The sequence below is a fragment of the Arvicanthis niloticus genome, chromosome 8 (assembly GCF_011762505.2).
Source record: "Arvicanthis niloticus isolate mArvNil1 chromosome 8, mArvNil1.pat.X, whole genome shotgun sequence".
Lineage (NCBI taxonomy): Eukaryota > Metazoa > Chordata > Mammalia > Rodentia > Muridae > Arvicanthis > Arvicanthis niloticus.
This window is the reverse complement of record NC_047665.1, coordinates 67,040,830-67,055,322: the sequence shown is the minus strand read 5'-3', so window position 1 is coordinate 67,055,322 and position 14,493 is coordinate 67,040,830. Positions and strand designations below refer to the sequence as shown.

At 37.8% G+C, this 14,493-nt stretch overlaps 1 protein-coding gene across 1 annotated transcript in view; it reads right to left on the bottom strand.

Annotated features, from left to right (window-relative positions):
- Positions 1–14,493, bottom strand: part of Malrd1 (MAM and LDL receptor class A domain containing 1) — a 665,455-nt gene that overhangs the window by 254,557 nt on the left and 396,405 nt on the right. Inside the window, exons 26-27 of the mRNA XM_034509650.2 lie at positions 14,042–14,287; positions 11,832–11,989 (exon numbers count right to left, since the gene is read on the bottom strand). Coding sequence (XP_034365541.1) covers positions 11,832–11,989; positions 14,042–14,287 — 404 coding nt within the window. The remainder of the gene's footprint in view (positions 1–11,831; positions 11,990–14,041; positions 14,288–14,493) is intronic.

The following is a 14,493-nucleotide window of genomic DNA, read 5'->3' as shown; positions in this document are numbered from 1 at the left end:
TACATGGCTAGTTGCTTTTCAAAACGTCAGAAGTCCACAGAATTGACATTGCAAACATTTCTGTATTAATGTTTATTTTGATTAGAGACCTGTCTGCTCCTGACAGCTTCCTGTATTGGATTCTAAGAAGAAATTGAGCATCTTTGGAGTTACTCCAGTTGTGGTGAGATAGCCACTAGGCAAGAATTGCCTCTTTTCATCTACAGACAAATTACTGTCCAGAAAAGGAAACACAGAATAGTCGACTGATTATATCTGCCTAGACAGAGTAATCAGCCCTTAATAATTCTGCAGCACTAAGGTTTGGCAGATGATCCTAGGCCAGAAGGCTGAAGATCAGATGCTCCAACATTTTGTAATATTAAAACCGGGTGTTCAGTGGTCTCTATAAATTGGCTAAGTTTTAGAAGCTATGCTTAGTGCTCCCCATAATTTTAGTTAACTCAGCTATTCTGGATTTCTGACGGGGTTGAAAACTTATAGTCTCATAGCCAATCCTGGCTATTTACCTTGAGAGAAAATATTTGAGTGGATGGTTTTTCAGCTGACCTTCATTCTAAAGCCAAGGAAAAAGCCAGGTTCAGAACTAAGTGTTTTACTTAGGAGAGATGACAGAGGTTCTGGTTAGTCAACAAAATGATGGACTGGGTATTAGGACTATCTTGTACCTCACTGGTACAAATTGGTATAATTATGCTCTAATTGTATTTTGAGAGAGAAATTTTATTTTAACAGGAAGGGCGATATGTAGGAGAAGGTAAAATGGGAGGATGTAGTGAACATGGAAGGCGGCTACTGACAGCCAGGCTAGGAGAAACAGCTAGAAGCAGCTAGGAGAAGCAGCTGACATCCAGGATAAAAGATAAGACCAGCCCAGCCAAGGCTGGGAGGAGATAACCAGCAGAGGAGCCCTGCGTATAGATTAAGAAGTGTGACGTTTGCAGTAAAGTGTTAAGGATGGATAAGGGTAGGATAGAGTATAAGAACCCTGACCAGAGAAGGAAAGTCGGCCCAAAATGACCTGCCTGTGAACTCCACACCGGTCTGGACTCCACTCAGCCCGACGAGTGAATGAACAAGATACAGACCACCAACTGATCATCAGTGGGCCCAGAGAACTGACCCAAGCCATCGGAGCAAGACTCACTGAATGCAAAGAGGTGATCCCGAGACGTCAGAGCCGGAGCCTGAGACTCGCTGGTCAGGTCTTGTAATGACATGTTATCTATTCTTCTGTTAGGAATTTTAGCCACAGCAGTTATATTCTTTTGTCTGTGTGTGATAGTGGAAGAGGAGGTCCGCTCCTCAACCACAACAATTGTGTGTGACCCCGAGTGTGGAATTAAAGCATTAGAAAACCAGTCTGACGGCTGCTCGTTGCCTTATTGTCTACCCCAAGAGCACCTCCTGTCAGAACCAACTGGCAGTCTAGGGGAATAAGTGCTCACGACAGAGGAGTACAGAGAGGAAGAGAAGGAGTAAGAAGAGAAGAAGAAGCTAGGTGATGAGAGAGAGAAAGGGGGAGTATCGAGACAGATGTTCACATGTCTCCACCAGTCAAAGATAGTTGATATATCTAGGTTGGGTATTGGGTTACACTTCTAACTGAGCATTACCAAACTTATAAAGCCTTTGATTAACATTTTTAAAAAGTGTATAAATGCAAAAAGGAAAAGGGGGCATGGGATAGGGGTTTTCTGGGGGGTGGGGGGAATGGGGGATGGGGAAAGGGGATGGCATCTGAAGTGTAAATAAAATATCCAGTAAAAAATGACAAAAGAAAAGAAAATGCTGGTAGTTAGCATGTCTATCACTGTCAACACTCCTTTTTGATGACAAAAGCACAATATAATTACCATACTGTAAAATAAAATATAAGAAATTGTCTTTCTCTTTTTGTCTCACTCAGTTTCTATTGCTGTGAACAGACACCATGACTAAGGCAACACTTTTAAAGGACAGCATTTAATTGGAGCTGGCTTAAAGGTTCAGGATTTCAATCCCTTACCATCATGAGGGGGGAAAATGGCAGTGACCAGGCAGGCATGGTGCTGGAGAAGGATCTGAGAGTTCTATATCTTGTTCCAGAGGCAAACAGAAGACTGGCTTCCAGGCAGCTAGGAAGAAGGTCTATCAAAGCCTAATTCCACAGTGACACACATCCTGCAACAAAACCACACCTCCTAATAGTACCACTCCCTGGCCCAAGCATATTCAAACCACTACACTTATTTAGATTCATTGTTTTTCTACTGGCCCTTCTCTTGACCCTTTTTCCTTTTTTAATGTTTGAACCACCACTAAAAGAAATGTCAATATTCAATTTATAAGGCAAATGCCCCTATAAAATTAAAAATCTTCCCAGGATTACTATATGGAGAATATTAATTTGGGGAGATTTACAAAATAAAACACAGAATATAGGTTGTCTTCATTTCAATAACTTAAGCTAAAAATTATGTCTTTTCAGTCAGTAAACACAAGAAACACATAGCTGACAATGTTAGCATCATGTTACCGTCTCGCTGATAATAATAGTGATATTTTTTCACAAGGCAGTGCTGTGATTATCTGCAACCACCATCCCTGCTGCTTCTCCAACTGAAATAGTTATATCATCTTTCATTATGTCTTATTGTGTAAGTCTTAATTAAATTGTAGAAAACAAATTAGTTCATTTTCCCTTTATCAACATTAGCATATAGCTATAAAATAATTTTAATGATGAGAAAAGAAGAAAATAATTAGAAATGAAGAATTGATATATATGATTATTATAAGTACATATATATGATTATGTTACTAAATGACAAGCAAGGTGAGAAAAATAAATGCTCTTCTCATACGTAAATGATGGACCACCTAAATACCTTGAATTGACCATCATTCAAAGTTCACAAAGGCTAAAATATCTCACTGTATCCCACAGGTTTATATAATTATCTGTCAACTAAAAAAAATTATTTAACAACAGCAAAGAAACTAATAAAGTTAACCCATAATAGTTCTTTTGTGTGTGAAACAGGCCTATGGGTTTATTAATATGCAGATATAGAAATCTCTAATTGGTATGACTTCAGGAAAACACTGATGGACAGTCACATCTCTGCCTCCCAGGTATCAGGAAGTTTCCTATTATAAAGGTAAAGGGTGACTGCATTTTCCTTAATTGGTCCAAACCTTATTTTTTGAGATAGGCTTTCACTAAACCTAAAGCTAGACTGGTTAGTCAGAAATCCCTAGAGGTCTTTTTATTTCTTTTCAACCAACACCATGATAACAGACTCACTCTGGTTTTATTTTGTTTTTGTTTTTGTCTTTTTGAGGAAGAGGGTTAGTACTGGGGGTCTTAACTCAACCTAACATCCTTGAACTGTAAACAATTTATTACTGAGCTATCTCCTCAGCCCCATGAAAAGAAATTACTATCTCATGGCAACTAATGTAAGGACTGGGGATATTTATTCTCTGCAAAGATATATATTGAAACGGAAACATTTATACCTTATTTTTACTAAATGTCTAGTATAGGATAGCCAAATGTGTGAGTTAGTAGATTATATCAATGTTTTCAGAAATAATTCTGAGTAGCAACTGCAGTGCTGTCACTAAAATTTAGTTTCACTAGTGTTGAGACAACTACACAAAGAACTATAGGCAGCTAAGGAATCCTGAAAGGAGAAGTAGTTTTATCCAGGGAAAAGCATATCGACTGGCTATTCAATACCAAATGGTCAGCCTTGAGGACATATATATATCAGTAGCATTATCCAGGCTGAGGGCATTGTATTTATGTATTTAGGATATGTATGTACATACACATATGCATGTGACAACAATTAATGAGAAAAGAGGCCATAAATGAGAGCAAGGAAGATGTGTTGGATAATTTTAGTTAAACTGACACAAATTAAAGTCCATTTCACAAGAGGGAACCTGAATTAAATTGTTGGTGGGATTTCAAGCTGCTACAACTTGGAAATCAGTCTGGTGGTGCCTCAGAAAATTGGACATAGCATTACCTGAGGACTCATCTATACCACTCTTGTGCATATACCCAAAAGATTCTCCAAAATGTAACAAGGACACATGCTCCACTATGTTCACAGAAGCCTTATATATAATAGCCAGAAGCTGGAAAGAACCCAGATGTCTTTCAGCAGAGGAATGGAATCAGAAAATGTGGTACATTTACACAATGGAGTACTACTCAGCTATTAAAAACAATGACTTCATAAAATTCTTAGGCAAATGGATGGAGCTAAAAAATATCATTCTTAGTGAGGTAACCCAATCACAAAAGAACATACATGGTATGCACTCACTGATAAGTGGATATTAGCCCAAATGCATGGAATACCCAAGATACAATTCACAGACCACATGATGCTCAAGAAGAAGGAAGACCAGGTAGTGAGGGTGCTTTGGTCCCTCTTAGAAAGAAGAATAAAACATTCACAGTATCAAATACATAGACAAAGTGTGGAGAAGACTGAAAGAAAGGCCATCCAAAGACTACCCCACCTGAGGATCCACCCCATATACAGTCACCAAACCCAGACACTATTGTGGATGCCAAAAAGTGCCTGCTGACAGGAGCCTGATATAGCTGTCTCCTGAGAGGCTCTTCTAGAGCCTGACAAGTACAGAGACTGATGCTCACAGCGAACCATTGGACTGAGCACAGGGTTCCCAATGGGGTACCCAATGGAGGAGATAGAGAAAGGACTAAAGGAGCTGAAGGGGTTTGCAACCCCATAGGAAGACCAATAATAGCAATCAACCAGATATCCCAGAGCTTCCAGGGACTAAATCACAAACCAAAGAGTAGACATGGAGCAACCCATGACTCCAGCTGCATATGTAGCAGAGGATGGCCTTGTTGGGCATCAGTGGGATGAGAGGCCCTTCGTCCTGTGAAGGCTCAATGCCCCAGTGTAGGGGAATTCGAGAGCTGGGAGGAATGAGTGAGTGGGTAGGTGGGTGGGTCAGTGGGGGAAGTTTCATAGAAGCAGGGGAGGGGGATGGGTTAGGTAGTTTGGGGGGGGAGACAGAAAAGTGGTTAACGTTTGAAATGTAAATAAAGAAAATGTCCAATAAATGAAAAACAAAAGAGTTATGTTCACTCCAAGAGTTATGTTCTTACCTCCATATCTGAGCTATGATACATGTGTACCCAACACACACACACACACACACACAGAGAGAGAGAGAGAGACAGAGAGAGAGACAGAGAGAGAGACAGAGACAGAGAGACAGAGACAGAGACAGAGACAGAGACACAGAGACACAGAGAAAACAAATAAAATGTAATAAATTATTTTAAGAACTATATTCAAATATTGATTTTTTAGCTAAATATATAATTATTGGTGGTCTGAGGTGCTCTTCTCTCTGAGATTGTTTGTGTCCTAGTATACAGTGGAAAAAAATAAAAAATTAAAAAAAAAATAAATAGAAGAAAATGCCTTCATAATATAGGAATATAGGCAGGCCTGTAGGACCGTTTCTTAATTAGTGATTGATAAGTGAGGGCTTAGCCCATTGTGGCTGACACCATCCCTGGAAATGTTGTCCTGGGTTCTGTAAGAAAGCAGGTTGAGCAAGCCATGATGAGGAAGGCAGTAAGCAGCACCCCTCCATAGACTTTCCTTTAGCTCATCCCTCCGGGTTTCTGCCCTGTTTCAAGTTCAACCCTGACTTTTTTAATGATGAAAACCAATATAGAAGTGTAAGAAGAAATAAACAATTTCCTCCCCAACTTGCTTTTCCACCATAGTGTTTCATGGCAGCAATAGATACCCTAACTAAGACAGAAGGGTATATGAGAGGGTTTGAATGGAGAAAGAAGAAGGTGAAATGATATAATGATATAATAATCTCAAAAAATAACAGGAGAATAAGAAAATTTAATTTGATTACTTAATGTTCCAAAATGTATGTGACAATCATGACAAAATTAATTTTCCTTTCTCTAGGTTGTAAATACCCTCTATCTCTATATCATATATATATTGTTTTTTAAAAAAAACATGGGATTAATGAAGCTGCATTAGCAATCCAGTGGGCTGAAGACCTGAGAATACACATCATCTGAAAACTTCTCCGATAGAAGTATGTGTATCAGGCAATCCTTGTAGATATTCTCAGATTAAGGTGGAGTCAAATGCATAGGAGATAATGTAATTGGAGGTCTGGAGGCAGAGTAAATGTATATGTCTAAATCACTTGATTCTTTTTACAAGATTGTAGACTAGATGAAGATTAATGAGAGACCTGGAATGATGAGCTATTGACTAATCAAAGGACACTGGCCTTTTGTTTGATCTTTCGACATGTTCTACAACTCAATGAAAAAAATCCCGATAGTCATTCTTCAGTGTCCTTGAGGGATTGATTCCAGAAACCCTGGGGAACCACAACCCATACATGTTCAAATCCCAATAACAAAATGATACATTCTTTGCCTACAAGGTAAGAATACCCACCAGGTGTGTTTAAATTAGTTCTAAAGATCTAAACATACCTAATTCAATGCAAACGATACATAAAGAGACACATAAAGAGTTATTGTGCTGCATGTCTAGGAGATGGAAAAAAAAAGTGAATGGCCCGGAGACGTGGTTCAGCTATTATGAAAACTTGTTGGTCTTACAGAGTGCCCAGGTTTGATTCTCAGCATCCACATGCCACTGCCTCACAGCCATCTATAACTCCCGTTCCAGGGTGTCTGATACCTTCTTCCGACCTTTATGGTGGCCAGACACATGTGGTGCACATTTATACATGTAGACAAAAGGCTCTTATACATTAAGTAAAATAAATAAACCTTTAAAAGGTTTACATATATAGTATAGATGACGTGGTTTTATATGATCTGAGAAAAAAGAAAAGAAAACCTGAATAGAGATGCACTATTTTTTTCTAATATTTCACTGTAAAACCTACAGATGAGGAACCCATAGAAAGGACAAGATAACTCTATTTCTACTTTTTTAATGTAGAAATCATTAAACAGAATTTCCAAGAAATCAAATGGTTCAAACTAGAAATCAGAAGATTAAATCCAATCTCATTTTTCTAAAAATACCATGTGAATGGACTTAAAACATATACTTCTCATTCCTGGTCCTGCACCGTTGAAACCAACAGCCTACAGGAGCCTGTTTTGAAAGACTCTCCAGTTCTAAAATGTCTCTGTTCCACTAAACAAGACAAAGCAACAAAGTAATTTAATTATGGTGTTTCAGCAATACAGGGTTGCTCTATCAGGAAAGCTCTCCTGAAATACATTATTTTTTTCCACTTCTGGCTTGAATATATTATATGGTCTAACATGACTACATAATAGATAGCCCTGAATGCTTTCAATTAAATATATTGAAATTCCCTAAAGCACACAGTAATTTTGATTAAAATATCAACAGTTTATTACAGATGGAGCAAGTCCAGGAGATGATAATGTTCTTCAAAGAGCAGGTGCATTCTATTCAAATGATTAGTTGAAAAGACTCAGAAGGTTGGTTGTTTTCTCTGAAGGTGGGCAAACTCCACTGTACACATGATCTATGAAGAATAAAGCAAACTTAAGAATGTCCCCTTTTGAGTTTGAAGAGTGTTGGTGTCTTCTGTTAATCTCATCAGAAGAAAAAAAGCAATGTCTGGAATAATAAATGAAATTATAAAAAAAGAACAACTAAATATTTTTAAACCTAGTATGCTTCAAAAATCTTGCTTATTGAGATGAGTACTTAGCACTATTGGTGGTGTGCACGCCTAAGGTGCATGAAACCTTTTTTTTTTTCCTCCCCCATTGCTGTATAACTGAGCATAATGGCAGACACCTGCAAAACTATATAGTTGTATAGGTATTCATTAAAGCCATGTAAGGCAGTGGAGGCAGGGGACCAGAAATTCAAAATTGTCCTTGGCTACATAGTGAGTTTAAGGGGACCTCTGATGCAGAAGTCCCTATCTTAAACAAACAACAACAACAATAACAGAACCAAACAACAATTATAAAAAACAATCCTTATTGTACTTCAGAACATTTTTTGAAAGTTTGGTTTAAATTTTTCATTTGTCACAAAAGCAGTGCATTTACAATGAACAAGAAACAAGAATGGCTTAGAAAGCACATGAAAATAAGAAATGGTATAGAAATACATTGGTGTATGTAGACATGCAGAACACTTCACTTCTGAACAGACTCCATGGTAAGGCAGGATGCAAATTGATCATGCAACGCTTCAATGTTAATTTTAAAATTACTAATGAGCTAAATTCTTGCCACAATAGATTTGTTTTGAGTCCAGCAAGGAGAGACAAAAAGCTAATGATCTTTCCATTTTGTTAGGTATTTAACAGTATATAATTTTGTTTTAAACAGCATTAAAACTCTTGGGAAGTTTTAGTTACATTATTTTAAAGGTTTGTTTATTTTTACTATCTACACAGAGGCCAAATAAAGAAAGATAATAATTGGTAATAGAATCTCTACAGACTAGGTTTTTAGATTCTTGTTAGTCAGTTTTTGCCATATGTATGGCATAAAAATTATAGTAGCTGACACGTAACTGGTAGTAAGAAAAATGAGGAGAGATTTTTTAATATGTATTCTATATAGTTGTATAGATATTCATTAAAGCCATGTAAGGCAGTAGCTTTGTTGGGGTTTCTCTGTTTTTTTATATTATTATTATTACAGGAGTATTGCAAGAATCATGCAATTCTATTTTAAGGACCATTATTTATTTTATTTTTCAAGTCAACGTCCATGCAAGGTCCAACCAACATGAAACTCAGTTAAATAAAACTTCCTTTTCCTACTATCTGCATAGAACATTGTTTATGAGAGGAGGAAGTCAGCACAAGTTTTTTAATGTAGACACATCCAGGTGTAAATCCCTGCTCCATGAACAAAATAATAGGGTGAGAAAAGAGTTGCTGTGTTACTTCTGGAAATTCCTTTCTTTAGCTCATTAGTTCAAGGGACTCCTTCTGTGTGTTTCAGGATGTTGCACTAAGAATTGCAAGAAGCAATGGAGGTGTTAATGCTCAGTGAATGGCTCATGCTAGTGCGTGTTGTCATTGTGGTGCCTAAAATAAGTAAACTATATAAATCGGGCCACCATTAAATTATTGCCCAATGGTTAGATCCTTTTATGTCTGACTGAATTCCATATTTCAATTTCTAGATGGTGAGTTCTTCAAACCAAAGTTGACTACCATGTATAAGAAGTTTCATGATGAGCCTTAGCAAGAACCTAGTACCCCTTTATAATTCCTCCAGCAATCATTCCCTGGCCATCTTAGGTGGATAGCAAAACCATGAATTTCAATACTTTGTTTTTAAGAACTGACAATGTATTTGTAGAGAGAGAATAATCTCCAATCACCTCCCTGTGATCAGGATCAGATGAACACTCAGCAAAGGAATTGTAAAAAGCAAAGTGGTAAGGAAGTTTTTTTCCCAAAACTGATAATTTTGCAGTTGTACTGACTTGGTGTGGAGCAAAAACATAAGGGGTTCTGTTTGAAGTTCAGAAGAGGAGACTGAACCAGAGGGAGCACATGCATGAACTTGGAATATGTTTATTTATTTATTTATTTATTTTTGTAAGGAGAAAAGAAAGAAAGAAAGAAAGAAAGAAAGAAAGAAAGAAAGAAAGAAAGAAAGAAAGAAAGAAAATGCAGAATCCTACCCATATTGAGTGTGGCATCTGTCTAGCATGCTTTCAGATGCCTGAGAAGGTTAAATCCAGCATGGTACCACAGACAAAGAAGTCCAAGCAGTACTTTGTAAACAGCATCAAAACCACACATCTTATTATTCCCCAAAATGAATTGATTTCCATAAAATTCTGAGTATAAATTTAATGCAGGCCAAGAAAGATTTCTCTTCTTCATAGTCCTTGTGATTTCATAAAATCGGTATGTAATATTTGTTTGTTTGTTTGAGGGACAAATGTCAAATCCAGAGTCCTGTGCATGCTTGTTATGTGCTCAGGCATGGAGCTCCAAATCCAACACCTAAATTCTCCCTCCCCAGTTTGGATGGTAATTTTATTAAATCTAAAATTATTTCTGATGCAAATCTTGTTCATCAACTAGTTCTTTGACAACTGATTATATGTATATAATATGTTCATTACATTCATCCCTGTGCCCTCTCTTATCCCATCTCCTCAACTTCCAACCCACCCCTCCTCCCACCAAGACTCCATCCCATTATCCCATTTCCATATTTTTTATGCTTTTCATGTTTTAGTTTCTGACTTAACCAGGTGTACTCACACAGGAATGGATATAAACGAGAATAAACTACCGGAGGCTACATCAATATAGACAATCATGCTCTCTCGCCCACCATTCCTCAAACATCATTAGCTCTCTTTGGTGGCATGAAGTGCTGAGTCCCTCCCCATTGTTGACTGTATGTTTTAGGGCTTAGTCCTATACAGTCACTGTGCAGTTAAGTCTTATAAGCTCATGAGTGGCATAGCCATGTCATGCCCGTAAACCAGGATCTCACAGGCTTTCTTCTTATAGTCCAGCTCAGTAAGACTATATGTGTATTTTGTTTTGCTGTTGTTGTTTGAGACACTAGACTTTAAAAATGCTGTTAAGTTCCCATGGAAATGAGTTAGAGGAGCCATAGTAAGTCTAGATGACTTTAGAAGTATGATACCTGGTAACAGCTTGAATTTCATTTTACTGTAATATGAATTTTGCTACTACAATATGAGAGAATTGAAAGTAAGTATCAGTTAAGTAACTAATAAAAGCAAATCCCACAGAGGAAAAATTCCTCTCATATGCACACCAAATAATAAAATACCATATTCAAAAGAGTATTAGGGATATATTCCATGGAAAACTCCACGTTTCATATACGTTTCTCCATTCAAGTACAAGAATAACATTATGGTTATTTGCTGCACGGGTCTTCCTAGGATGCATTTCATACCTCATTATAGCATGATCCAAAACCTCCAACTCAGCTCAGGTTTCCAGTGAAACATGAACCACACAATTGTAACTGATTCAGTTAGATGAGGTCTTTGACATTCGGGTCAGGTCTTTTCCATCAGCACCGGTGTTCTTGAGCAAAGCTCATGTGTGAAGAAACAGGAGTGACTGCTAGAGCAGGCGTTAAAGCAGGGTGGCTTGGAATGCTAACTAGATTCTTAAAACATACGTTCTTCACACACACACACACACACACACACACACTCTTTCATTTAACTGCTGCTTTAGCTTGTTGTAACGGAATGGTGTTTAACTAGGTCTTGTTAATATTAATATTTACTTCATTGTTTTGTCCCCAAACTCTGACACTTTATTATGCTAAATTAAAACTCTGATGGAAACATCCAATTAACAATCAGGAAGAAAATGCATTCATATGTCATACTTAATAAGCAGTTCAATGTAATCATACCTTGATCAGACTCATGAGCAGCTCAGTCCTTTATGATAAATTTATGGAGCCAGAATGTCTATTATTAGTACTCACTAATTACTTCAATGAGAGAAAATGAATAGATGCTCTCCTCTCAAATGTACAAATAACCTCTTTCTTCTCATTGAAGTAGATGGGAAAGGAAAGAGCAAAATGAGAAAGTTATCTCTTACAAAAAGAGGGGTTAGAACTGTGACATGTCACTGCGTTCCATGTTCCCATGTCACACCTAATCAAACTTCATAGAGTATGTGGCCCACAGGAGCTTCTCCTTGTGAGAAATGAGGTTTCCTCTAGCCGGGCCAGAACACTGTCCTCCCTGCCAAAGCCTCAGAAATCTTTCCAGTATCCTTAGCCAAGATCCTACCTTAATGAGAATCTGAATGGATCCTGTGGCTTTTGCAGATATAAAATACCAGAAGCTCAGAGTGCAGGCAGTGCTGGATTCTTGCCACATGGCACTCTTGAAGTGGGCTTTGTCACCACGAAGGCCCACTGGTGTCGCCTCCAGATACATGAAGTGACCTGGGAATAAGGATGGGATTTAAATAGGAGCAAGCGAACAATAAGAGGATTATTCTATCTTTTTCATCTTAGATGAGGTTTTTTTTTTTTATTACATTTCATGTGATCTAGCTGCCAAAGGCATTTTCATCTGAAATAGATAATAAATCTAATAGCCTTCTCTCTCACTCACTGGCAGAACAATTCCCAACTCTGTGTGATTTTAGCAAAGAGCTTCACTGTATGCAGGCTAAATGATCTGACAGATATTTATGCCATTACATCAACAAAATAGTCATAAGAATCATTTAATGAACTTCATAAACTACCTAGTATTATAAAAGTGTACAAAGATTTCCATGAAATGAAAACAAGGGAACATCCAGTCACCTGTGAAAATATGTAAAAAAAAAAATACTGGGAATTTTAATGCATAACATGAGAGGGAGGCGATTTTGTTTTATTGTATTCTTATTATAAAAATACATAAAATGTATTACATGTCAGAAGAATGTTTAGGTCCTTGTGAGTTGTGACCCAACTCATCAAATCTGTTTTATGTGTCTATGAAATCTCAATATTGAGATACCATTTTGCTATTTTATACCACTCGGGACTTTTGTTATCTTAATAACATCCTTTGCTGCTTGAATGTTGCATCTGATGCCAAAAAAATAGTCCATGATTAACACTCTTCAAATGTAGTCTTGCTGTTATAGTTTCACAGTTTTTCAGTAAGTTTCAGTCTCTTTACCCACAGGCTTCGTTGCATTCAGTCTCACAACCTCTGTTAGGTACACTGAGCAAACTTTACTCTCTCCACTTACAAACTATGAAGCTGAGCTTTCAAAATATCAAGTGATTTGCTAGTGATCAAAAGAGTGTCCAAATTCAGGGTAATCAATGACAGATGAGTATGTTCCAGTTAAAAAAATTATCTGAGGGAAGCAATTACAGGTATTTAACTACAGGTGCTGAAACTGGGATTAATGCTGGATTGTGATTGCCCTCACTATGGCCATTGTCAGGAAATAAAGGCTCTGCTGAAGATAAGTAAAGGCCATGCTATTAAAGCAGACCCTAGTCAATATGCTTTGGAACTTTTAAATGTATTTCTTATTTGCCTATATAATTGTTGTCTAGGACAGAGGCTTACTGCTGAATACCCTCATCCTCTCTAGCTCTTTCTAAATCCTGGCTGGCTGATTTAACTCAGTTGTTCAGACTGCTCTCCAAGCTGGCTCTTTCAATATGGCTTCTCTAAGCTTCTCAATGAATTGTCCTGCTTGGCATCAAACTAACAATTTTTCTAATCTTCTTTCTTCTTCTTAATCTCTGGCTTCAACTGCCTCTGCTGACCTGCACTGAACTGCATGAACTCAAGAATGCACTCAACTCCACTCCATTGCACTGAACTCAACTGACTGAACAGAACTGACTTTGAACTCAGAGTTTTGTATGCCTCTCTCTCCTCAGTGCTGGGATTAAAGGCATGTGCTACCATGCCTTGACCTAAGCTTTTCTTTACATGTAGCTTGCTCTGTGCCAGACTGGCCTTGAACTCAGAGCTTTGCTTGCCTCTGTCTCCTGGGATGAAAGGATGATAAAGGTTTGTCTGTATTCCAGCCAAAGCAGCCATGTTGCTGGATTAAAAGTCCTCTGCAGTATCTAATAAAAAAGAACTATGAGAAATAATATGACAAACATATTGTAGGAGTGGATGTGAAGATGCAGAGTGAATAATCTATAAGTGCTGAAGTTGTGAGACTACCAGAACCTAAGGCAGAGATAAGGAAGACCAGCTTCTTCCTCAAAGCCTCAGAAGAAATCAGCACTGCCACCTGCTTCATGTTGGATTTCTGACTTCCAAAACTGAGATAGTATCAATGTCCACACTGTCAGCTACCTGGTCCAGGTGCTTTGTTATAGCTGTCCTAGGATATGAACATACAAGTTAAAGATTTGGTTGAACATTCTCACTGCCATGTTCTCTTCAGCTGCTGTTGCTGACAAAGAGGAGGACATTATAAACATAAACAAGGCAGCAGCAACAACAACAGCCTAGTAACTTACCATGTTCATTTCCAAGTGTGTGGTCTTTGGGAGGTCGTTGGATTTTATGAGACCCAGTTCCTAAAACCCAATCGAAGTTTTCAGCTAGAGAGTTCTTCCAGCCACACCAACCCTTCTCAAATGTGCATGAGCCCCCACACTCGTTTTCATCACTGTTATCTCCACAGTCATCTGCAAAATCACAGCTCTGATCTGGGCTGTAGCATCTGCCATTATGACATTTCTCATAGCCCTGTGGGCAAAAGCCTGGGATAAAACACAAATGGAATGCTCGGTTACTCCATACTCATTAAGAATAGTCTAAACTACAAGAATGGCTGTACATAATTTATAATTTCTCATGTATACATTATAATGTATAATGGTACATTATTTATAATGTAGCAAGGACTACAGTTTTCTTAAGAGTTTGAGGTATCTGGCCTACCATTTCTCTTTTCAAATTTGCTCCA